The 25,372-nt window shown below is 38.0% G+C and overlaps 2 protein-coding genes across 3 annotated transcripts in view; one reads left to right on the forward strand and one right to left on the reverse strand.

Annotated features, from left to right (window-relative positions):
• LOC133516448 (pikachurin) overlaps positions 1-25,372 on the reverse strand; it is a 230,271-nt gene that overhangs the window by 123,224 nt on the left and 81,675 nt on the right. For both annotated transcript variants that reach the window (XM_061849398.1, XM_061849397.1), the window contains one exon: positions 1,560-1,684. In XM_061849398.1, coding sequence (XP_061705382.1) covers positions 1,560-1,662 — 103 coding nt within the window. In that variant the 5' untranslated portion in view covers positions 1,663-1,684. The remainder of the gene's footprint in view (positions 1-1,559; positions 1,685-25,372) is intronic.
• On the forward strand, positions 3,049-13,280 carry LOC133516444 (alpha-N-acetylgalactosaminidase-like). Its single transcript, XM_061849395.1, has 9 exons — positions 3,049-4,150; positions 5,421-5,595; positions 6,049-6,223; positions 6,699-6,796; positions 7,591-7,752; positions 8,768-8,962; positions 10,791-10,955; positions 11,273-11,345; positions 12,437-13,280. Exons 1-9 carry the CDS (start codon positions 3,987-3,989, stop codon positions 12,466-12,468), a joined length of 1,239 nt encoding a protein of 412 aa, XP_061705379.1. The 5' UTR covers positions 3,049-3,986; the 3' UTR covers positions 12,469-13,280.

A 25,372-nucleotide genomic window follows, 5' to 3' on the forward strand; every position in this document is an offset into this window, starting at 1 on the left:
GATTAGTTTCCAGTGTTGTGTTGTGTTGTAAACAACATAAACAGCGAAATCTATTATCTATATAGAAGCATCATTGTCAATTTAATGTAGGCCTACTGTTTTATTTCTACTACGACTTGTGTCAAACACTTGAACAGTAGCGTAGCACCTTATTGAATAAGAGTTTAAACTACATTATGGGATATGGAGCGCGCTTGGAAGCAAGGCAATCACATTTTGTTCATGATAGGATGAAGAAGGTAATATTTATCTTACAAATTAGTTTTTTATGATACTTTAGTGTCTGTTCGGCAAGGTGCGTTAGATTTTATGTTTTTAGTTATTACTTACGTGTTACTGAAAGGTTTTTTGAGTAGTAACATAAATATTTGTGATAGACTAGAATAAATCACATATCGACGTCATAATTTTGCAAGAAAATAGTTTTTCATAGCCACATTATTTAGTATTGATCACGTTCTGTATGGTTAAGGATATCCAAGGAGAATTCAGCAGCGGTGAGGTGAGTAAGACCTGTTTTTCCACTCACATAGATATGCTTTTACCTAGGGATATCACTATGATGATGATCTGATTTTGGTCATTCGCATCCGGTCATGGCTCATTCGTTATCCGGGAATATGGTGTATTCCAGGAATAGGGTAAAAATAGCAGGCTCTAATTACATGCTATCACCACCCTTAGAACAGCGAGTTAAGGTCTACGCTTCCTTGAAAAGTGACTTCTAACAGCATGGGGTCTGGTCTGTGGCAGCACGAACCACCGAATAGCGAGGCATTCAAGCCATATCTGTCCTTAGAGCAACAAGCTAAGGTCCAAGTTGTTTTAAAACGGGGTCACAAACAACAGGAGGTCCTACGTGGACAGGAGCGCCAGCAGCGCTTCCATCACATTGTGTTATATGCCGTCCTCGCTGTTATTATAAGCAGGCAACTAAGTTCACGTTATTTTATTACGTCCATATTTGTGCATAGAGCATCCATGAAAACGATAAGTTTTTCATCTAATCTTTCAAAAAAAAAACTAGATGTTAAAAAAAGCTAGAAAAATCCATAGTTTATGCCTAATTATAGCTCTAAGTATTAGCATAATTATGAGTACGAGCCGCTTACGTAACGTTTGCCTTAATGCCGAATTTCTTTGTCAACTTAGGAACGTATTGTAAAAGTAGGTTATAAAGTTTTTAAGAACACAATCAGCATTAAGATGACACTAATACACGATAAAAAGACAAACCAAAAGAGTACCAAACTTGCAAAGTAAAAAAATGAGTGCAAATGCCTATTAGGTAACGGTGGAATGCTCCACATATGCTACTAACCAGCTGCCAGCTCAATCAAACCATCCTATGGCGAAAGGTACATACAAGGCATCCCCGCATTTATCACAACGAGCCAACTTCCACATTATCTTGGAAAGCGGCCTCGAAGTACTTGAACGGCACAGGGCCCTTCGTGGGCAACGCGTGTGCCGCTGCCAGCAGTGCCAGCCCGAACGGCCACCGTAACGCGCTACATGGGATCCCCGCCCTTAATACCACACGCTAAGGTCTACATTACCTTGGAACGCGGCCTCGAACAACACAGGGTCCTGCGTGGGCAACGCGTGCGCCGCCGCCAGCAGCGCCAGCACAAGCGGCCACCGCATCGCGCTACATGCCATCACCGTCCATCTCCGTTGATATCTGCAATAGACATACACTGAAATAATATTCTCATTCATAATTTATATCCGAAAGAGAAGCGTTTAGAGTTAGACCAAGCTAAGTCAGACTGTGCAAGTAATATTTTAAACGTCAAACTTCTTTGAAATTATGACGTTTAAATAGCACTTGCACTGTCTGGCCTATCAATCAATCAATCAATCAATATAATTTTTTGGAAGAACAGTTAAATTACATGAGGTGATAACATTAAAAAAGTATCTCATGTTCTACCAGCGAAGGCATGCAATAGGTATTTAACAATACTCAAAATCACTGCCAACTTAGCTTGTTCTAACTTTACCCAGTATTTGTTTGAGCTAAAACTATTACAATTAGGAGAGTCTAAGAGGGAATTTTTGTAGTCACTCGAGCGTGATAGATTAAGTTATGCGTTAACCAAATCTAGCAGGGTTGGTGTGCAGTTAAAAAATTGTTAAGATGATTGTGGATTTGGTCATTTTGGCCCAAGTTATTTTATTGCTATATTGTTCTGTTACTCAATTTAAAATTATTTGTACGCATTTTCTTAATCAGACAGTTTCCATGTATCGGATTTGGAATTTGTGTCAGATTGAGAAAACGCGTACAAAATATGTGTTAAATTAAGTATTAGCATAATTATAGCATTAACTTGGACCAAACTAACTAAATCCACAATCTACTTAACGATTTTTTTGACTAAGTAAGTACTCACCAACCAACTCTACCACAAAATTTTAGCAAAATCGGACGAAAAAAAGTCGACAAAAATAAAAGGGGGCGCCATACGGTTACTTTTGTAGTAAAAAGGTTGACTGCGAGTTTTTTTTTACCGTAGGTACTACTCTTAACAGAAGAGGAACGAAATCGAATGATTGGATTACACAATAATTACGTTATTTTCCAGAAAAGGTTCAGAATCCACCTTTGTGATTCAATTGATCAATAGTTCAACGATCTCATAAAAAAGTAAGAATAAAACACTTTAGTACTTACAAACATTGGAAAATATACGAGAAATAAAATAATCCTACAATTCTATTGAAATTGACTTGTAACCCCCAGATTCCATTATGATACTCCTTTCTTTGTCACAATTTAGAAGCGAGATGGACAATTTTAATGATAAAAGTGAGTGAGTTAGCGAATAGCGATAAAGGGTAGATTCTAGTTTCAAGCGCTAATGAGTGGTCCGGATTTCCCATTAGCGGAGTATGATCACTGTCGCTTTGACACTAATGAACTAGATAACTATAAAAGACAGTATTACTTCCGTCTCTATTTACTGAAGATCCAAAATTTTCCGTCCGAGCGCCGCGTTACGGCTACATTATAATATGTATTGAAATATAGTAACGGCTTTTAAAGCTCAAAAATCTGTGCTCAACAATCTGCTATTTACCTATTAAGTACCTATTGGGATTACAATGTTAACGTACAAAAGAGTACAAACCGATATGTTTAAGATATACCTAGTAGCATGCAAAAGAAAGGGATGAGTATAGTTTTCCTGGTTCTTTACTGACTGACAAGTTGTTTGCCAGACTATACTTATGCCCACTTTGTAAATCAATTTTTACTTGTGAAAATTTATAGATGTGTTTTCCTTCAAAAGAATCTCCTAAGTAGTAGTAAAATATTTATTTTATGTAGGTAATGCTTGTACCGAACCGAATGAAATCCCGCCCTTTTGCTTTTATGCTAGTCACAAGGTTTATTTTCTTAACCTTTCGAGTTTTTCCAATACAGGGTCACAACGAACGCTATAACACGCAGGCAAGGTCCGTCCGACCCTTTACTTAAATCGTCTAGCTCGACTACACTTACTTTTTATTTCATATGTACCGATAGTTCGACCGTACGTGACGGCTTGCGTTTGATGTGACAACGGGGCCTAATAGCCTTTACGGAAAGATTTTACTGCTAGATTTTGCCCAAAAAAATGTTAGGGTGTAGTTTTACCGATTGTTTTCGTGAAAGTTTGAAAAGCGCTGACTTGGGTACTTTCAGATTCCAAATTCCAACTTGCGATGACGTTACGGTATGGAACGTTATCAACTCAACTCTTAAATGTTCATTTATTGAGAGAAATTATACGCGAAAATACGACTCCCTCGAGTCATAAATGTCAGTGTCACTCATTTTTATATGGGTAGTTTTTCACTTTTTTGCGTGTTTCAGTTAAACAATATTTCGTTGCGAAAATGTGTTAATTCGGATACGGTTAGTTAAATTTAAAAATTTTCGATTAATATAAACTAATATTCAATGGACAAACTCGAGTAAATTTTACGGAACCAGAATGGGTGTAGGAATTCAGATTTTCGTGTTTATTTTCGCTATGTGCTTAGATTTCGTGTTGTTACTGAATAACGGCGTAGCCCGGACACCTCCCATGGGCTGGATGTCGTGGGGGTACTACCAGTGCGCCGACGACTGTGTTAAAAACCCCGATAAATGTCTCAAGTGAGTTCCACCGGTATTTATTGTTTACAAACAATGTCTACGTGGTATGGTGCTGCAAAGTATTTAAAGAATGTACTGAGATGTAATGTTGTTATTTTGTTTTTAATTAAGATTTTATCATGTATCTGTCTGATAGAATATGCAGAATTAATGAAATTAACCACACATAAACGTGATTATCAAAGCCTTACAAAGCAAGTAATGCTTATTATCTGATAAGAAAAATATTAAACCAGCTTGGTTGCATAAAAAAGTGTTCTTGTACAGTATCTTAATAATGATTTTGTTACAGTGTTTGTACATGAACTATCTTTTCGTGCATATTGATTGTTTGCATGCATTGCAGTTGTAGTAATGTTTGTTTTGAAACCTGTTAACTGATTAATGAACATAAAATATTGTAGGAAACACAATGACCTCAGCCATTTTCAAGAGATGTTCAAGCGTAACAACAATACCCATCTGAGAGGTTATCACTTAAAACTAAAAAGGCATAGATCTCACAGTAACCCACATAAACACTTTCTGAGCAACCAAGTAGTGAGGGCTTGGAATAAACTCCCAGATGATGTGATTTCAGTGCAAAATGTGAACCAGTTTAAAAATAAATTAGACAAGCATATTATAACTCTTTCATGATGAATGTTAAGATGATTACCTATTTTATACAGGCTGTATCAGTTGTCATAACTGCCTGCCTGATCAATTGATCATTGAATAATAATAAGTTTCTTGAAGGAATTTCCTGAAGATTTGCAGGTTAAGTGATACTCTTTCATGATACATATGACATGTATTTTGACCATATTATGGTCAAAAATATGCATAGAAAAATAATCATCAGCTTTTAAATGCTAAAAAAGTTCTTATACAAACCACACATCCGCATGACAGGCCATCAAATACTTCTGTACTGAACTTACATTTTAAAAACATTAAATGGAATACTTTAATATGTTCGATTGGTCAATTAACTACCCAATCATCCTGCTAAGTGCTATTGTACCAATTTTGTACTAAAATGACAAATGTCTATAAATTGGGGCAATTAATCTGTCATTTTAGAATTTGGAATATAAAATAAGTATTAATTTCCAATAAATTTACATACTATAGTTTGTGTCATCCACAATGACATGCAGATTTGTCTAATCTAACCTTTAATAACATGACAATAAAAGTCAAGACTCGTGTCTTCGTGAATTACACAATCTACAGGTATTAATCGCAAGAAACTATGAGGAACAAAAAAGTGTACATTAATTTCTAGTGAACAACTCATAATGTCCGTGGCGGATACATTATTCAATGACGGCTACCTGGAGGCCGGGTATGAGTATGTTGTGATTGATGACTGCTGGTCGGAGAAGCTGCGGGACAGCGATGACCGTCTGGTGCCGGATAGAAAAAGATTCCCGAGGGGTATGAAGTTCTTAGCAGACTATGTGAGTTTTTGATATAGTACTTTGATTTAAGTGAGATGTCACACACACTTTGTGGTATTGTCTCTGGCTACACAATGTATACCATTAGATACTTTAATTTTAGACTGTTTATCTTCATAAAGTGTTTGCTGATTTTAGACATGTCAGGTGAAAACAGGAGTATTATTACCATATAGATTGCTATCACTTAAAAAAATCATAACATATTGATTGGGTACACTCCAATGCAATAATAACAAGTCACTTTATATAGTAGTCTCTAGAGAATATTAGTAATGGGTTGCATGGGCGTCGCCAAGGGAGGACAGGGGGGCAGTGACTACCTATAGTATAAAAGTAACTGCAAATACATATTTTATCTCCTACTCTATGGAATTGATGAGATAAGAAACTACTAATTTACATTGCTACCCCTTGCTTATGACATCCCTATAACAAACCCTACCTCACCAGATCCACAAGCTGGGTTTGAAATTCGGCATGTACACAAACGTGGGCACCGACACGTGCATGCACTACCCAGGCTCTCGCGGACACTTCGATAACGACGCCCAGCAGTTCGCGGAGTGGGACGTGGACTACCTCAAAGTTGACGGCTGCTTTGTGGAAGACAAGTATCTTGATACTGGTAATTTAATTATACAGATTACATTTCATAATTATATTATAAATTATGTAATTATTTACCTACTTATTGCGAGCTCCGCTGTCACAGAGTGGTTAGTCTGTGTGCACTGTTCAGTGGCATCGTGCTTAAGGCGTTATAGTATTATATCTTGGGTCATAGCAAAGGTGACGATCGAGAAGTCGTCGTTACTTGTTGTGCCCACAGCCAGCGCCAAGGACAACTATAGGTGTTATGGCAATTAAGGTTTACGATAGCTCGCTTGCGCCCGGGAGCTTGGCGCGTGAGTGATGTTTGTTTTGATGACATAAGGCGTTAACGAAGGTACAGATACTAACGAAAAGCTACATGATCATTTCCATGCATTTTTTATTTTTGTAGTTAACGATTGTCACTTTCCGCAAATAACCGCGTCATGTTGTGATGTGATTTAAGACCAAATGTACACATTTATTATTTTTAAGTCTTTTGTTTACAGCATACATAAAGCTTGGTCACTATTTGAATAAGACTGGAAGACCCATGGTGTTCTCCTGCAGTTGGCCTTATTATAAGGAGTATATTCATAAGAGTGAGGTAAGTAGGAATAGAACGTATTATTATTATGTATTTTATTTTTTGTAGTAAAATCTTAGCTACTATTGAAAACAGTGTTAACTGACTTTATGGCATAAGGATCCAATCATGGTCATTGCAAATGCAAGTTAAGTTTCAGTCACTTGTTTGACGTCCTGAATTCTTGTCCTGAAGTCTTTGACTCGTTGGTTTAAGGATGTACCCGGGGGTACATCCTTAAACTACGTCCACAAGACAGGTATGGGCATTGTGAATGTCTGTTCGCTTTGTGTGGTAGGGCACAGCACAGCGGATGTCATTCCAGATCTAGAGCAGAGCCCAACTGGGGAAGTACCTCCACCTTACAGAAAACCGTAGCCAAATAACACTAGACCCTACTCATAGTGTTGTGTTCCTGCCGGTGAGTAAGGTTGCCAGAGCTCAACGAGGGGAGGGAGGGGTGTTAGGGTCGGCAACGCGCATGTAACTCCTCTGGAGTCTAAGGCGTACATAGGCTACGGAGACTGCTAACCATCAGGCGGGCCGTATGCTTGTTTGCCACCGAAGAAGTATAAAAAAAAAGACGTCGCTGTTTTCCTGGAATTAAAAAAATGGTAGCAATGGCAAAAATGGCAATGGTTTTTGTGCACCTCAATTTTGGCTTATTTTAAAATTTTCGCAGCTTAAGAGAGACATCACACGTTAGGGCTGGACAATAATCGTCACCTTCCGCTGTCACGTAATGATTACACAGTACTATGATTTATTATGTGGCTTACAGCTTCATAAAAAAATAACACTTTCCGGGTTTCCAGTTCAGCTACGCCCCTATCGCACGGCATTGCAACATGTGGCGCAACTTCCACGACATCTTCATCAACTTCGGCAACGTCGTATGGATCATAGACAACTACGAGAAAAACAACAAGCTGTACAGGCAGTTCCATAAGCCGGGCCAGTGGAACGATCCTGACATGGTAAGTAATAGGCGGGCAAAGGGTTAATCGTCAAATCCCGCGCTCTCAGTTTTGCTAGTCGCCTATCGCGCAGCATTGCAACATGTGGCGCAACTTTCACGACATCTTCATCAACTTCGGCAACGTCGTATGGATCATAGACAACTACGAGAAGAACAACAAGCTGTACAGGCAGTTCCATAAGCCGGGCAAGTGGAACGATCCTGACATGGTAAGTATTAGGCGGGCAAAGAGTTCATCGTCAAATCCCGCGCTCTCAATTTTGCTACGCGCCTATCGCGCAGCATTGAAACATGAGGTGCAACTTCCACGACATCTTCATCAACTTCGGCAACGTCGTATGGACACAGACTACTACGAGAAGAACAACAAGCTGTACAGGCAGTTCCATAAGCCGGGCCAGTGGAACGATCCAGACATAGTAAGCAAAGTGTTACTTTCGTGCATAATGGATTGTTTAGATAATTATTTTAAATAGAATCGTTAATTAATTTTGTATTAAGCAGAGATGTCTGCTAACGAAAAAACAATATGTGAAATGTATACAAGGTGCCTACGAAGATTCCGAAGGATTTTAACCATGCGTTCCCGAGGCTAAAAGAAATAAAAAATGTTGTATGACTTAACATCAATTTCATAAAAACATGTTTGATTTTTGTAAATCCCTTTGTACATGCAGAGTACCTAGCTAAATTTTATTAGTGGAACCATCACTATATAATTTTTTGTGGCAGGGAGTACGTATTTTTATTACGAAGTGTCTCTATACACTTTGATGTCTGTCTGTCAATAGGAATTTAAGGCAAGGCATACTTAAATCCTTAGCTATTTACTATCAAGACCGCAAAATGTTTTAAAGGGAGAGTATCAGGAATTAGGAATATATAGACAGCTGTTCGATAGAGATTCACTTTTTATTCAAGCCATTGGTACTCGTACGAATAGAATAGAATAGAAGCGTTTATTTACAAGAATACGTAGGTACAAAAAAAATTGTTAATGTTTTTTTTTCCAGATAATCCTAGGAAACAAAGGTCTAACCGATAGCCAGAGCCGCATCCAAATGGGCTTGTGGGCTATGTGGTCCGCGCCCCTCCTGCTCAGCTGCGACATGAGGAACATCACGCCATTTGAGAAACAGCTGCTGCAGAACATGGACCTGCTGGCCATAGCCCAGGACCCTAGGGGAAAAATGGCTACAGCCTTTAAGGTGATTATCGGGCACGATCAAGTATTGTTTAGTAACAGGAGTTTCATGCACGCCCTACGAGAAACAGCTGCTGCAGAACATGGACCTGATAGCCACTGCCCATAGGGGAAAGATGGTTACTGCCTTTAGGTGATTATTGAGATACGAGGAACATCACGCCTTACGAGAAATAAATACTTCGGAACATAGACCTGCTGGCAGCACCCTACGGTAGGGGGAAGATGGCGGCTGCTTTTTACGTACAATCAGCAAAACTTGGCAATGGCAACGCATCATTAAGCCGTCAAAATAGCGATTTTCTTGTTTTTCATTCTTAGTTTTTTTTTTTATTGATTTACATGACTCGGGCACGGTCAAGTATCGTTTAGTAACAGGAGTTTCATGCAAACAGTACGATTGTCAGATTTTCACTGTAGTTTCTGATATTTGTATTGTTTCAATGTAATGGGTCCCATATACAGGGTGACCTTAGCCATTGGACAAACCCTGATATCCCACGTAGGGTTACTTCTCAAGAATGCTGTGACGTTAATATTTTTTTAATTAGAACAAAAGATAAAAAAATAAAATTTTCGAACAAAAGTTATTTGCAATAATCGACAACAAAAAGTAACACACTGTGTTAATCTTTGGCAGTGTTTTTGACAATTTGTTCGAAATATTTGATAATGATGACATTTTTCAAAAGTCAAAAGCTTATTAGTGTCATAAAAAAAAAAGATAATCATAAAGGTCGAAGAAGGTTTCTTACTATTCTTTGAGGATATTACCTTAGGAGCTACTACTACACATACAGGCTGCTCCAAAATAAAAAAATGGTAATTTGTTAATTTCTTCGAAACGGCTACACCCGTTGTTATCATACTTTGTACACTGGTTCTAAATACCCTAATGCACGTGTACATTTCGGCTTTGTCCAATGGCAAGGGACACACTGTATACATATGATCCTTAAAACAACACCGCATCGACTGATACAATTAATAAAAACTTATCATTTATCCTATATTACTTCCCCTTTTCCGATCGCTTCGTATTAGTACTTCATAATCTCTATATAACGTACCTAAGTACCTGCATTTAGGTTAACAGCATGTGCATTAAGGTTTTAACCCACTACACGGAGTTTTTAAATCCGTATCATGTATTTCCGTATAAGTATGCGATTACGTGACCCCTGTAAAATAATTTGGTTTAAGAAAATGAGCCTTTTCTTTGCGGAAAAGATCGTGGGCAGGGGCTAGTTATAAAAATATAGTTCCATGAATATGAATGTATTTTTACTTAAGCTTTATTTATTTAATCTTTATTGCACAAAAGAAAAACAATCTTATAGTACAAAAGGCGGTCTTAATGCCACGAGACATTCTCTACCAGTCAACCTTAAGGCTAAGCAGAGAGATTGTGAGCGGTGCTACAATTACAACAGCAAAACAAATCAAACAAAAATACATAAAGTAACATATACATACAAATATAATATACAAATGTACTATGTATACATATAAAAAAGACGATACATATGAAGCTAATAAATAAATACACCAAGAATCTTTCATTCTGCTAGCAAAGAAAGCACGTAATGATTTTTTGAAGGCGAACTTATTTGGCGCATGAAGCTTTGTCGGAATACTTACACCAAGTTGAGGGATAAGTTTTTAATGAGGTTGGCTGCTCGAATTATTTTACAGATGGCGCCAGCATAGGTTTTACTTGTCAATGCTACGAATAGTGTCAAATACTTGTTTTTTCTCTAGAACAATATGCTGGCGCCATCTATAAAAAATCTTTTGACAGTCGCCAGCCTCATTCCTCTTGATGATTTCAGATTCGAGAGAAAGTTACATTATGGGTGAAGCGCCACCTACCTATGAAAGGAGACATATATTCTACTTACTCTTTCGCACTCGTCAATTTAGGAGGAGATAATCAATATGTTTCTTTCAAGCCGGCGGACTATGGATTGGAAGCGACTGATGTGTATACAATTTTGGTGAGATATTTATATTTAATTTTATTTTATAAGCCAAATCGTAGCAAATGCATAACTACAGTTATTGAAATAGGTTTTGTGTTATTTAAAAAAACGTCATGATATTCTTACGGTTCTACCGTCATTATTAAATTAAATTAAGCGTGCACGTGGCGGGCAGTAGGTAAAATTGGTCGCACGCGTTCACGCCAGTTAGTGTGCATAGTATTTTTCGTTAACCCGAACGCCCTAAAAGTCCTTACAAAAATGTAATTTTTAGTGTTTTTAATTTACGTACTTTTTGCTATAGACTTAGACACAGAATTTTCTTTTTTCAGGATGTGTTCACGGGGGTTTTCTTAAGAAATGTGACAAGACAGGATGTTCTAAACGTTTCGGTTTCGGCTGAAGGTATGTTTTAGTTTACGCCATAACCAACCTTTTGCAAAGACACTAGGCCCTCCTATGGTCAGTTGAGGCTGTTGTGGTGTCGCACCAAGAGGCGAGCCGGCCAATAAAGTCAGGTGTCGTACCTTATGCGTGAGACTACCTGCACTACTTATGCGTGATACTACACGGGGCCCATTTCTTAAACGGTATTAGTCTAATATTATTAGTGTGTTGCCATGGCAACCCATACGATTTGACAGTTCGTGGACTAATAATATTAGTCTAATACGGTTCGAGAAATTGACCCCAGCACTACTGTTGCGAGTCCCACTCCGTAAGGTCGTGCAAATACTCGCCACTTAGTTTTGCGGTAACTGCAAGTACCTATATATTATATACGCATATTCATAGGCGGAGATAAAAGTTGCATGAGAAAATATTCGCCTAATATGACGCGATTTTATTCGCTACTTTTCGTCATTGATATGTCGGCGGCCGGTCGTAAGATCAGGCAGATAGTGAAATTCCTAGGCATATCGTAAAAAGGGGAAAATGTTTTTCTCGTTCCCTGAGTCGACGATATTCCTGGACAGTTTGCCCTTCGGGCATCTGAAGCAACCTAACGAACCTATCCTACGTATCTATTGGTTTATTGGGACTACCGTAAAAACATTACATAGAAACATTACGATTTGCCTGATCTTATGATCGGTCGCCAACAGATATACTGTCTAGAATCACTTTCTGCATTTCTCCCAAAAAAATATACATGCCCTATAACAGGGCATAATTTAAAAAATGTCGACCAAATGAATGTCGATGTTTACAACTGGTCGAATGGGATCGAACCAATGAATGTGCCGTTCATTTAAACTTTGATATTACGTTCCAATAGGCTATTTGTTACAGATTTTTGGTTTCACAAGAATTCCAATAAAATACTACGTGACTCGGTATATTTGATGATATAAATCCACAGATAAAAAATGTTCTATCATTGGCCTGATCAATGACTGAGTGACGTGGTTTTTGGTTTACATTATCTTAAAAACCCGAACTTACTTTATGTACGTTTTACTGATTGTATTGTACATTATTTGTTTTTGTTTCAGATATTATTCTTTACACGTTCTATCCCTTATGAAGGTGAGGCGTAGAAAAGCATGCTAAAGGCTTGCTGGTGGTGACAGCTACGACTATACCTCTTGCGTCAAATGATGGCTCCTATGACAGTTCCGTCATTTTTTTTTTGGTTGGGCTCAAGTCTCGGAACCGGTTTTAAAATAGCGGTAAATACCGGATTATTTTGGTTTTTTCTTTTTTTTATGATATAGGAGGCAAACGAGCAGACGGATCACCTGATAGTAAACGATTACTGCCGCCCATGGACACCCGCAACACCAGAAGGGTTGCAAGTGCATTTCCGGATTTAAGATGGGAGTAAGCTCTTTTCTTGAAGGTTTGAAGGTCGTATCGGTCCGGAAATACCGCAGGCGACAGTTCATTCCACAGTTTAGCTATGCGAGGCAGGAAGTTTCTGGAGAAACGCACAGTTAGGACTGCCAACCGTCTAAGTGGTAAGGATGGAAATGTTGTCGCGTAGGGCGATGGCGAAATGAAGCGGCAGGGATTAATCCGAACAATTCCTCTGAGCACTTCCCGTTATACATGCGATAGAAAATGAAGAGCGAGACCACATCTTTGCTCCGAACCTTCATGAAAACGCGAACGTTTTAAGAACTTTATTGTAACCTAAATAAACCGGTTTGACGAGCGACGAGACGGCCGAAGGGCCTGGTGGTGTGCCGCGTAAACAAAGACACCCCCATAGGAAGAAACCGGTATTTATTGTGCTATACCGGTTAATCGGACGAGAACTTTATGGAAATGTTCCCCTAAAATCCGGTTTGAAAATAACGGTTTTACGAACGAAACCGAAATTAAAAGGTTTGCGCCAAGAACGGTTTGGAAATTTAACCGGTTTCTGAGCCTTGGTTGGGCTTAACAGCTACTTCACATAAAAATTAAAGGTCAAAGTGACCACCATTCTATGCGAGAGGTATGAGGTGTCAAACCTGTCTTTAGTTAATTTCTGTTGCTCAATGTGTGCCTCTAGCTCGGTCATCTTTTACTAGACTGAAATACACTTAATAATTGTTTAATTCTCACATTATTATTTATTATTACGTAAAGATTTTTCTCGCTTAACTTTATCGGGTTGTGTACCCATGTTGTGTCCGTCCAAAACGAATTTATATTGTATAAGTAACTCTATTCTAGGTTAAGTTCGGTTTTCCTTGGAGCAGTCACAAAATCTTTTTAAATTTTGCAAAAAGCATGATTTCTTTGATTTATGTTTCGATTTTTTTATACAAAACCGATTATTCGCTAACTTAACTAAATTAAATAAGCATTATGTTTTTTTTTTCATGTTTGGATTATTTTGTCATGTGACTTCGCGCCTACGTCGACGGCGTATTTCGTTATAAATAATATTATTTTATTAACCGCGTTAACCGCGGGTTAGTACTAAAATGTGCTATTAATTTTGTGATATTAAAAGAAATAACATAATAATAGTTTTTATTGTTTACTTAAGTAAGTTTAAGTTTAGTCGAAATCCCTCTAGAAAACTCGATCCCATTGGTGTTATGGGTTAAAGTAAGGACTCTAATCACGAAGAATTTCATTCATTGAGTCACCTGTTTCTATCCCTATCGCACGCGCATAATTATATTGCTTTCCCGCTCGCACAGTGTCATTGACCACCGGCATCATGGGCGCGAAACGGGGACAGCAATATTATTACGCGCGTGCGATAAAGATAGAAACAGGTTGGTGAATGTACGAAATTTGTCGTGCTTAGCGTTTTTACTTTAGGGTACATGGTGATACTTACTCTCATCCATAGATTATATAATTACTCACACACAGACACACACAGTAATTAGGTAGGTCTTTCCACCGCGATACAAGCGGCTGAGGATTTTTTAAATTTAGAACAGCATCTAAACTATCATCTGATAAAGTATCAGCCGGGAGGCGATGACTGACGAAATAAACCCCTGGCCCGAGGTCTATTAGTACGAGGGCTAATCCGAAAGTTGTTAGTTGCTCCGGCTCTACTCATGCCATTAAAAATTTATTTATACTATTGTGAGGGATTTTTCAGTGCTTATTAAAGTGGTGTAATATACATTTTTTGAAAAAGCTTATTTTTGTTTTTATTTTATTTTTACTTCGAGGCGTCGGTCAACCATCAGTCATGAAAATCAGTAATTGAGACTCCATATATGCTGTAATTTTATAGACAGTTTTTGTAAAAAAAAATTTTTTTAGGTGCTATTAATGACGAATCTCGGCCGTTCTTTTACGTATAAATTGTTTTGATTGAGTAAATATTATTATAATTTCATAGGTGTCAACAATGAGTCCTTTCATTAAAAGTAAAAAATTCTGATATTTAAAAAAAATATATGCATATAAGATTATTTATAGATTTATACATTGGAAATAGCAGAAGGAAGATAATAATTAGACCCGGGTAAATTTAAGTTCGATTTTCAAAGATTTCAATACGAAATTCATTTAATTGTGCCCAAAATTGCCGTCTTTTCTAATAAGCAATCCGTAACTCCATACAAAACAGCTTTCAGTTAAAAATATATAATAAAAAACTATATGCATTAATTAAAAAAAAATTATGGCCATAAGTAGCATTGAAATATCCCTCACAATAGTATAAATATTATTTTTATCGCATGAGTAGAGCCGGAGCAACTAACAACTTTTGGATCAGCCCTCGTATTTATTGAGTATTCACTAAACGCAGGTAGCCAATGTATGAACTCACATTAAGACGAAAGTGTAGGACCCGCGCAAAATCGCGTTTTCATACAAACCTAGTCCTCATTTTCCTCTCTGGATATGAATATTATTGAAAATATTTTGACACAATTTGTTGTATACCAACCACAGCTATGCCCCTTAATTTTTAATTATTATAAGAGATCGGAGCATTTTAAAAATTGTATGGAATCTGTTTATCGTTCTAATTTGTACATACCTATTACTATACTTCAAATTATGTAAAAATATTTTCCATAATGTTAATATTCACAAAGGAAAATGGGGACTAGGTTTGTGAAACACTAATCAATGTGAATTCACACATTCACCCGTACCGACCTACCTAAAGTTAAGGGCTATTGACCTAAACCTTAATCCGCCTAAACGGCAGCCAAGGCCTTAATTCTAATTTATACTAAATCAATCTAATTAATTAAAAGTGCGTGACGTTGACAGATTTAAGCCTCTTATTGATAAAATGTATCAAAGCAATCGGTTCAAAAGGTTGTTTATTTCTTAAAAATACAAGCTTAAGCGATAATCGTTTTTTTTTATATAGTAGATTGCTTAACCAAGAGATGCCTCTCACTCAAGTTACGCTACTTACTCATTTCGAATACACTAAAGTAACGGAAACATAACACACCGTATGTGTGTTTTTATTTAAAAAAAATACTCAGTTTAATTTTTTGTGGCATTTCTTGATGATTGTTCTTATTTATGGAATGGGGAGTTCAATATCAGAATTGAAATTGTATAACAAAGCCTTTTAAAACCAAATTTCAATTGCCTCTCGTAAGAAATTAGGCGGGTCCATACAGAGCGAGCATTCGCACGAGGCAATATCCTCACGCACAAAACGGCCAGTGTAGCCTTGCCTCGGCAGAGGCGGCGCGCGCGTTTTCCTCGCCCGAGCGTACTCCTCGACCGAGGCACGTCTACACTGACCGTTTTGTGTGCGAGGAAATTGCCTCGCGCCAATGCTCGCTCTGTGTGGACCCGCCTAATGAAACGAAAAATCGTATTTGGAAATTAAATGCTCCAGTGCAGGAACGGATCACTTTCTGCACACTTTTAAGAACAAAAAGGCCTCTCTATCAGAGCATGAGGAATTAAAAAATACAAACAAACTATTATTGATAATGGTTTGTTTGTATTTTTAAGAAATATAGACGATGACGATCTCATTCACGATGACGCGTGCCTTGACACGCAATGTCATGTTATTAAAGGTTAGATTTACAAATCTGCGCGTCATTGTGGATGACACGATCTATACATCTTCTTAAATTCGTCACACGTTTATGAATAACACCATTAAAGTCCCCATACAGTCTTCTGTATTTAAAAATCCTTACTATCTTTGCAAGTTCCGTAATAGTAAAATGTTGCTCAGGAGTAGCTTAATAGCGTAAGACACGGTTCCATTTTCTCCAGGCACCAGCTAATTACGACTCACTAATTGTGCCATTCTTTGCCGCGACAAGGCTGTTCTTTCCATAGAATCTTCAGAATATCGCTTTTCAGACCAGTTATGTTTGAGCTTCAGTTGTGCTTTGTTTTTAAAGTTCTCGAGGTCTTGCATATTTGGGATGGTTGAGATGAACACTCGCCAGCACTGTGTGCAATAGGAATAATCCACAGCTCATTTTTTAAGTTAAAAGGCGTATAATATTCCAGAAATGGTGTAGTTAGGATCTTTTGCAAATGAGAACTAGGTTGATTTCAGCCCATTATGCGAAAACTTGGAATAGCCTGGTTATAAGCACTGCGTTTTATAAATCTTGATGATTTGGATACAATTTCACCTTAAATATTAGTGGTTATTATGTGAATAAATATAATACTACTGAATTTAGTATGTAGTACTTACTGGTAAAACACTTTATTGCACAAAACAAGTAAGTACATGACATAGAGAGAATACAATAAATGTGTACAAAGGCGAACTTATCCCTTTAAGAGATATTTTCCAGTTATGTTTGGTTAGCTAGCTTAGAGCAGCATATTTAATAAAGTATGGATCATGAGCTCTAAATTCCACACTATTGGTTATATGGTGACGGGGCAGTAGTTTAAGTAGTTCGAGAAATGAACTCCTTAATAATAAATAAATAAATTATTTTATTTAAGTTACATGCGATCCATAATTACAATGAGTAATCAATAAGTATCTGTCTACCTTTCTTAATATCTGAATATGTCGGGAAAGGGAGCTAAGTTATCTATAAGTAACGTGCTATGTGTTGTGTGTATTGTATCGAGGGATACGGTCTATCTGTGGTGGGGAATATAAACGTAGACGTAGATTTTTGATATCATATGTTTGTTCTTTTTACAAGATTATAAATCAACTAGGTACTCTAGATGGTTGCCACCTTCGGAATGCCCGTCCGCAGATCTTTATTCATTTAGCAGGGCGATAATTCTGAATTCAAATCTGTGTATAATTATAACTGAGGCCAGTTATTTACAAAAAAACTTTGAAGGTTCCAAACCTTCACAGTATACACAAGTTGAATTGTGGCTTTAACTCCATACCAAATAGTTCACAGAGTACAATCTGTACACGCAGTACTAGATTGAATCTTATCTAGCGATGTCTACACTTTATCCCCAAGTTTATTCAATGATTGGGTATTGGTTGAAGGCTTCTCAGGCATCAATAAACCTGCTCTACTATCTCGGTGCGATCCCGTAGAAGCCAGACGCCGTAAATTCCCGGGGAAAAATGACGGAACTCCGACAATTGCGGGCATTCTTCGGTAATAAATTTTGGCGATGTGGGACAAAGAAGGTTGTCTACTAACTTGAGGACATTTCGAAAGCGCAACGGCTGAAATTTTATGATCATATTTGTTTTAGTGTCCCCGGTCCTGTTTTGGTCTGACGAACAAGTAGTGAACGTTTTTTTTCCAAACAAATATTGAATTATATAGTTTTCGACAACCCGATTAGAATTATAAATTTAGCTTCATATGTCTGTACCCCTAGTGTAAATAAATTCGATTTTGAAACGTGACGTACGCGTTTGCGTTAAGTCTCATTTTGTATGGGTTTTTGAACAGCGCGCCAAGCGGGACGTTTTGGAAAGTCAAAAATCTCATACAAAATGACACTTAACGCAAACGCGTACGTCACGTTTCGCTGTCGAAAATATTTACACTAGGGGTACTGGCCTCTTCGTGTGCGTAGAAGTCTTTAAACTGACCGGTATTCCCCCATGTTCTAAACTATCTTTCCACTCCCGTAGAATGAATTCTGGGTTTAAAAGTCCTGGGGTCGATGTCTCTTCCCGAGTTATTATCTACCAACTTATGTGTTACAATCTTTCTTGTCAATGTACAGCTGCGAAATTATAAATAATAATAATTTTACATGTCACACAGTAGTATATAAATAAGTATCACAAAATATTATTATTAGTAGCTGTTAGCAGATTTGGTAAGTTATAATGGCACTTTTTCATATCTTAATTTTAGTAATATAATTAATACATAGTTTGAGATTACATCATTTAGTTGGAGATATCAGTGGTCCTTAACATAAATTCACTTATTGTGTAGCACGCTAACCCAATTAACATTTTCTTAAGTTTCTATCACCACACGGCTCGCCGTCGGCAGGGTGTTCATCCATACATCCTAGAACCTAAATGTCGCGCACTGTGCGGTTTAAAAGGAATTTCCACCCGCAGGCGCTCCGAGGCCCGGCCGAGGTTTTCTCTAGGGACTTACTGTATGGGATTCTTCCAAGAAAAGGAATGTACCGGTATTTAAAGGATGTAACATTCCTGAAGTTGCAAGCGTCTATAGGCTACGATGACCGCTTACCATCCGACGAGCCGTATGCTTATTTGCCGTGATCGCTTTTGCGCGATCGAATTCTCCCACATTCGCCAGAGAAACTCACATTTATTAGTAAGAAAAGATACAAATATAGCTCGCTCAATAGGCAGTATAAAATAGAATAGAAAATTAAATTGAGATCCATTTATATCGCTGAAAGCGCTGCATTTTCTACAGATTCATGACGTTTTGTGTCTGGCTAGAGCTGGAGCGGTGGACATTAAATTATTGTTGTCGACCGAGATACGTCTCGTCGAGGGTCCTAAGCGTATTCGACGGCGAAACCGTATCGCTACGATGTCGTTGACCTATCGCCCTCGTGTCGGTTCGATTGAGCCAGAATAGATTTTAGGATATTTTATTTGGATGCTTGGAGAGCCTTTACAATTTCAAATCTTATTAGTATCATTATTATTTCTGATCGTGAGGACCTTTTACATCCTGAAATTTAACAGTAACTCATTCATACTTTTATTGAGTTTACTTCGCAATTTTGAAAAATTTCAAAAAACTGAATCGAAAAAAAAAAAACCTTGAACGGTGTATTCCCATTTGTGCCCGCCCCACGTGACCACCGCCATACAAGAGGCGGGCACAGATGGGAATGATCTGCACGTACCGCCTATTCCCATCTGTCCCCGCCGGGCACAGATGGGAATACACCCCTTGAATCTGCTCACTAAATTCCACAAGATTTCCACAAGGTTGAGACTTGCGACCTGTAGAGGAGAACTTTCGAACATACGAAAGCATTTTTGCCCAAGCTAAAGCGGAGACCTTCGATAACGCTCAGTCTATAAATTACAATTAGAGGCCGCCAAAGACCAGTCATGTAGTTTTCTCTGTTGTTTTTTAACTGCAAAATCCAGGGTAATTAGCGGGTTTCATAAAGGGTCATTCACATCCCGTACGGTCCGCGCGCGATTCAATTAAAACAAACGAGTGCTCGACGCTGCATCTGACGTAATATGGACCCTCCTGCACTTCAAATACGATTGAAAGCAGCATGGTGCAGTTGGAATGAGAATGTTAACGGTATTTCGCTTTGAATACATTGTAATCAGTAGGTAAGTAGATACATAAAGGACTACAATGGCGTTGCAATCGAATGCAAAATGGTTTCAGCGGACTTATTTAACGTAATGTTAACCATTTTCGTACAAATAACTCAAATAAGCTCTAATTCACACTTGCCTGCTACCTTTAGGTCTTTTAGCTCGTCCTACCTACAAAGCTCGAGGTTTTAGTTTCGAATCGTGGTAACGGAATATATTTGTGTGATGTGATGAACACGGATATGGATATTTTTTTACATGTATTTAAGATTGATTTTTTGGAATAGTACCTACTAGTTCGTACCAATATGTTGATATCAGTGACGTGGTTTGTTAGCTGAACTAGGTGGCACTCGCTTCCTCACCAGCTAACCACGCGTAACAACCATTGTGATTGCTGTTTTTTGCAAGTACTATGGAATGTAATAAATAAATAAATATTGAATAATGAAAGAGACATTCTAGACCTTTGTGTCACACAGGTCTATAATGTCTCGTACCTTTAAAGATAATTGAAGTGTGCAAAAGGGAAGCCATCACATATATATGTTCAAATATTACCAAAGTGTAATGTTGGTAAAACTCCAGCTTTCGCCGCCTCCACTCAATATTTTCATTTGCTAGAAAATAATTCAATACTCCACATTGAATTATTTTCTTTTTTATTGAATTAGTTTTGAGCATATCTGGCTATGACTTCAATACCAATTTCGCCTGACGAATTACACGCTGAATCCATTTCTTTTTTAATTCCTCATCCTTTTGAAACCTAAACAAATAGTTGATTTTGCCAGATACAGAACCAAGAGGGTAAATAACTTAGATAAGTTCACCAAAGATCATTCATGTCTTTTATAGTAATATACTAAATAAAGCTATGAATATCGATAGGTCATTATTCTGAAGTCGATAAAAATAAATCATGAGTGCAAACGAAAAACCGTCATCTGCAGAGAAAAGGTCCCCCCCCCCTGCCTTGTTAGAAGTTTGTATGCAAAGGTGCTAATCTAACGGTATTACTGACTGTACCAAAACGTAAGGTATGCGGACTGGAATACGAAGAGCTGCATTCCGGAATACGATAGGCTTTAACTAGAGGGCCTGCCCCGAACCACGTTCGGCGTGTTGTTTCTCTGTTGCACTTGTAAATTCGTACGTAAGTGTGACACAGAGGCAACACGTCAAACGTGGTTCGCGGTAGGCCCCCAGATTCAGTGCCAGCGCGAGCTACGCGCTACGAGGCCTACGAGCGTAGCCGATAACATGACAAAACCGTAGACATACGTTTGTAGCGAAAAACGCCTACGTAGAGACATAGACGACCAGAGGGTCAACTAGCGGGTCACTGGCAATGTATGTGTTATATCTTGGAATAACCTCTTAGCGCCACTTGCACCATCCAACTAACCCGGGGTTAACCGGCTAATCTAGAGTTACCATGGTTACCAGTACTGGTTAAACCGTTAACCCAATGTCAAATTGTACTGGTAACCCTGGTAATTCCAGGTTTAACCGGTTAACTGGATTAGTGGTTTGGTGCAAGTGGTCCTTGGCGTGTATTTCTGAATTCTATATCTAATAAATGTAACGACAGAAGCTACATGTACTAAGAATCCTATGAATTTTTTTATAGATGTTAATATTATTATGTTTTTTTTTTTAACTCCTCATCGACACACACACCTCAAGGTTTTGCCTACGATGGGTTTTGTATTAACTTCTAGACTGTAACTTGTTTGTTTCTTCAAATAATAAATTAAAAGATAAATTACAACATTCCGATTTTGGTTGTACTTTTGATATTTGACAGGCAATCTTGTGCACTGTAGGCAGATCTGATTTAAATCTTTGTGTATGCAAAAGTAAAAATGTTAGAAAGCTTGTATAAAGAAATGTCTACGCTGACAAAACAGCATTCCGCTAACGTTCCTCATATAATCCATTTGGCGACCGCAGCCAAACATGTGCTCGGTAAACAGGTGACGTGACAAATCAAACACGAGTGATGGATCGTCGTAGGGTGTGTGTACAGACAGATATAAACATGTGTACAATAGTCACCTTATTACTGTGGGATAAGGTGCATAAATATATACGTGATTATGATTATTTGCAGTGTTTTGTGGATAATGGGAGTTATTTCCCATTGCGACGTTGGGTAATGTCAGTAGAGGATGTAGAGGGTTTCACAGAAAGTGCTATAGAATATTTTTCTTCGTAGCGTTTGTGCCCGCTTATTGCCACGGTTCATGACAGCCTGGAGTCCGCTTTGGTAACTAATTCCAAGAATTGGCGTAGGCACTAGTTTTTACGAAAGTCATTGCCATCTGAGCTTCCTACCCCGAGGGCAAAGTAGGCCTTATTGGGATTAGTCCGATTTCCTCACGATGTTTTCTTTCACCGGAAAGCGACTGGTAAATATGTATTTAATCCAGGCACCAACACTTCAAAACGTGTTATATAATATAGCTCTTAATTAATAGACGACGCTGCCATACATTCTCGTAAACAGATCTCGCAGCAAGTGGTGATAAAATCAATTTTATACTCTGCTCCAACGCGTATAACAGCCATAGGAAAACGCATTTATTTGTTTATCGTCGTATTCTCGCGCAATAAATTCTAAATTCAAACTGATCCCAATGGATATTACGGCTGGGCAGAATATTAGTCGCGGTGTGTGTCGAAACGCATCATTTGTTGCGGGAGATTTTAAGTCAAGGTATGTGTTTGGATACGTTTGTGTCGTGTGTTCCACCGTAGCGTCCGTAGCGTAAAAACTACTCAGCCATGTGTTTGGTGACTGAGGTGTCAATAGATCCGTTTAAAAAAAAGGCAGACTGCTACATTTTTAACAGACCAACCGTCGTCGGGTTATAGTATTATTGGGCAACGAGGGGGGTAAGTCAAATATTGTATAAGAGTCTATATAATATTCACGAACCACGACAGCCGCAGGCTGGAGTGAATTTTAACTCTTTAGAGTCAAGTAACAATATTCTTATCCCCGGAGTTACAAACAATGTATTTCATCATACTTGCGAAGAAAAAACGAATTTTTAAGTGAAATAATTCTTAAATACGGTGACATTTCAAATATTCGTCCGCCATATTGTAATTCTTTGACAGGTTAGCATCGAGGGCACAGACCTATTCGACGTTCAGCCACAATTGAGAATTGTATAAATCGCCGGCCGTTAATCGCTTACCATCAGCTGATCGGTCTTTTCGTTTGCCTCCTGTATCATAATAAAAATTCAAACAGCTATCAATTTAATCAAATTAAATATTTTTAAACATGAACAAAAATACTTAATTATAACTTTTTTTTTCACAATGCATAACTCCCGTGGGAACAATATAGGCCGTTGTCCTACAGTACACCTGCATGAAATAAGATCTTTTTGTAGCAAATTTTTTTTACGTTTTGCTTGCTTACACAATGTAATTTAAAATATATTAATTCAAATAAATATTGGACAATCCAGTAGATGCTACCTGCATACTTAACACATACACTGCCAGCGCCAGCTACGCGCTACGAGCGTAGCCGATACCACGACTTTTCCGCTTTGTAGCGAAAAGGGACTACGAACAGAGAACCTGCCTAGCGGGTCGCTGGCAGTGAATGTGTTAATACATGATAAGTTTTTAGTAAAAATTTCATTTTTAGTACAAGCTTTTATCGCTGTCTGTGCTTTTCTTTCCACAGGCCACTAATACTCATCGAGACTCAATTAGGTTGCGTTGTTTTATCACAGAGTTTCTATGGCCACCCCGTCTCCATCATCAGATCAGCTCGATGGTACCATAATATTGCATTGTCACCCGACTTACATATGTAGGTATGCAAATTTTTAGCTTCATTGGAAGTCGGGAAGTGGATCAAATTTAACTTTTGACGCGTACATACATACGGCCCTATTCCAAGAATGAGATACGATAACGATAAGTACTGGATTAGATAAGTTCTCATTTAGATATCGTTTGCATGTCGTATAATTGACAGAAGCAGCTCGACTTGGGAAACCAATGTCACTTTGACGTTAGAAATATCGTAGATAGATCTTATTGGGATCACAGCGGAATCGAAATAAACGACATCAATATTGACATGTCGTTTAGTTATCGATCTTTTAAAGATTTTTCCAAGACCTTAAACTGTCTTAATCATTCTTCGAATCGGGCCGATAGAAAACACCCATGACTTAGGAACAAATATCCATGCTCATCACACGAATAAATGCCCTTACCAGGATTTGAACCCGGGACCATCGGCTTCGTAGGCAGGGTCATTACCCACTAGGCCAAACCGGTCGTGAAATTAGCTCTTTAACCGCTACGCTACGATCGTAGCGCTACGTCGTAGCCAATAACATGGATTTTGCGGTATGTAGAGTCAGACCAAGATAAGTTGGCAGCGATTTTGGCAGCCCAGATAGTGCAACATCATACTTTTATGAAATTATGACGTTTACTTAACCCTTGCACTGACTGGTCGATCAAAATCATTGCTAACTTATCTTGGTCTGACTCTAGTAAAAATTACTCCTTGTTTGTAGAAACGTCACTTTTGACACTTTTCCGATCCATATCGTATCTAGACCTAATATTTGACATATGTTACAGTTCGAATCGGGATGGTCGTATTAACTTTGAATGGGTTACCGTTAACACATTTACCGCTGAGCTACGGTCGTAGCCGATAACATGGATTTCCTGGTATGTAGCGGAAATGCACGACAACGTGTCCTGATAACTGAGTGTCGTGGAGGAAGCGTGCGAAATACGAATTAGGAGCATTTAAAGATTTCTATGGAATCTGTTTTATGCTCCTAATTTTTACAGTAAGTAATAAATAAATCGGAAAAAGTAAAACCTTGGGACGTAGTAATGGTTAATATACTTACATAAAATTATGTGAAATATTTTCCATAATGTCAATATGCCTATAAGTAGTAATGCTTAAATAATGTATTCAAACCTAATAGGTATATGTAATTTCCTCATAGAGGTGATGTGAAAAGCAGTGTCACATGGTAGCAAAATTTATTACCATCTTGGGCGTTAACACTTGAATGCCTCTCTACGCTCAGGATTTTATGTTAGAATCCCTCGCTACGCTCAAGACTCAATTCGTTCAGGATTCAAAATACGCCCACGCCGTAAATTCACTGCTTCAGATGTATCATATATGCATAATATACTTACAGGCTACATAACATGATATCAACTAAAATAATTTATCCAACACGAAACATGACCATTACACTGATTGCTATCGGACTTAGACTAT

Source organism: Cydia pomonella, chromosome 3 (assembly GCF_033807575.1).
Source record: "Cydia pomonella isolate Wapato2018A chromosome 3, ilCydPomo1, whole genome shotgun sequence".
Taxonomy (NCBI): domain Eukaryota; kingdom Metazoa; phylum Arthropoda; class Insecta; order Lepidoptera; family Tortricidae; genus Cydia; species Cydia pomonella.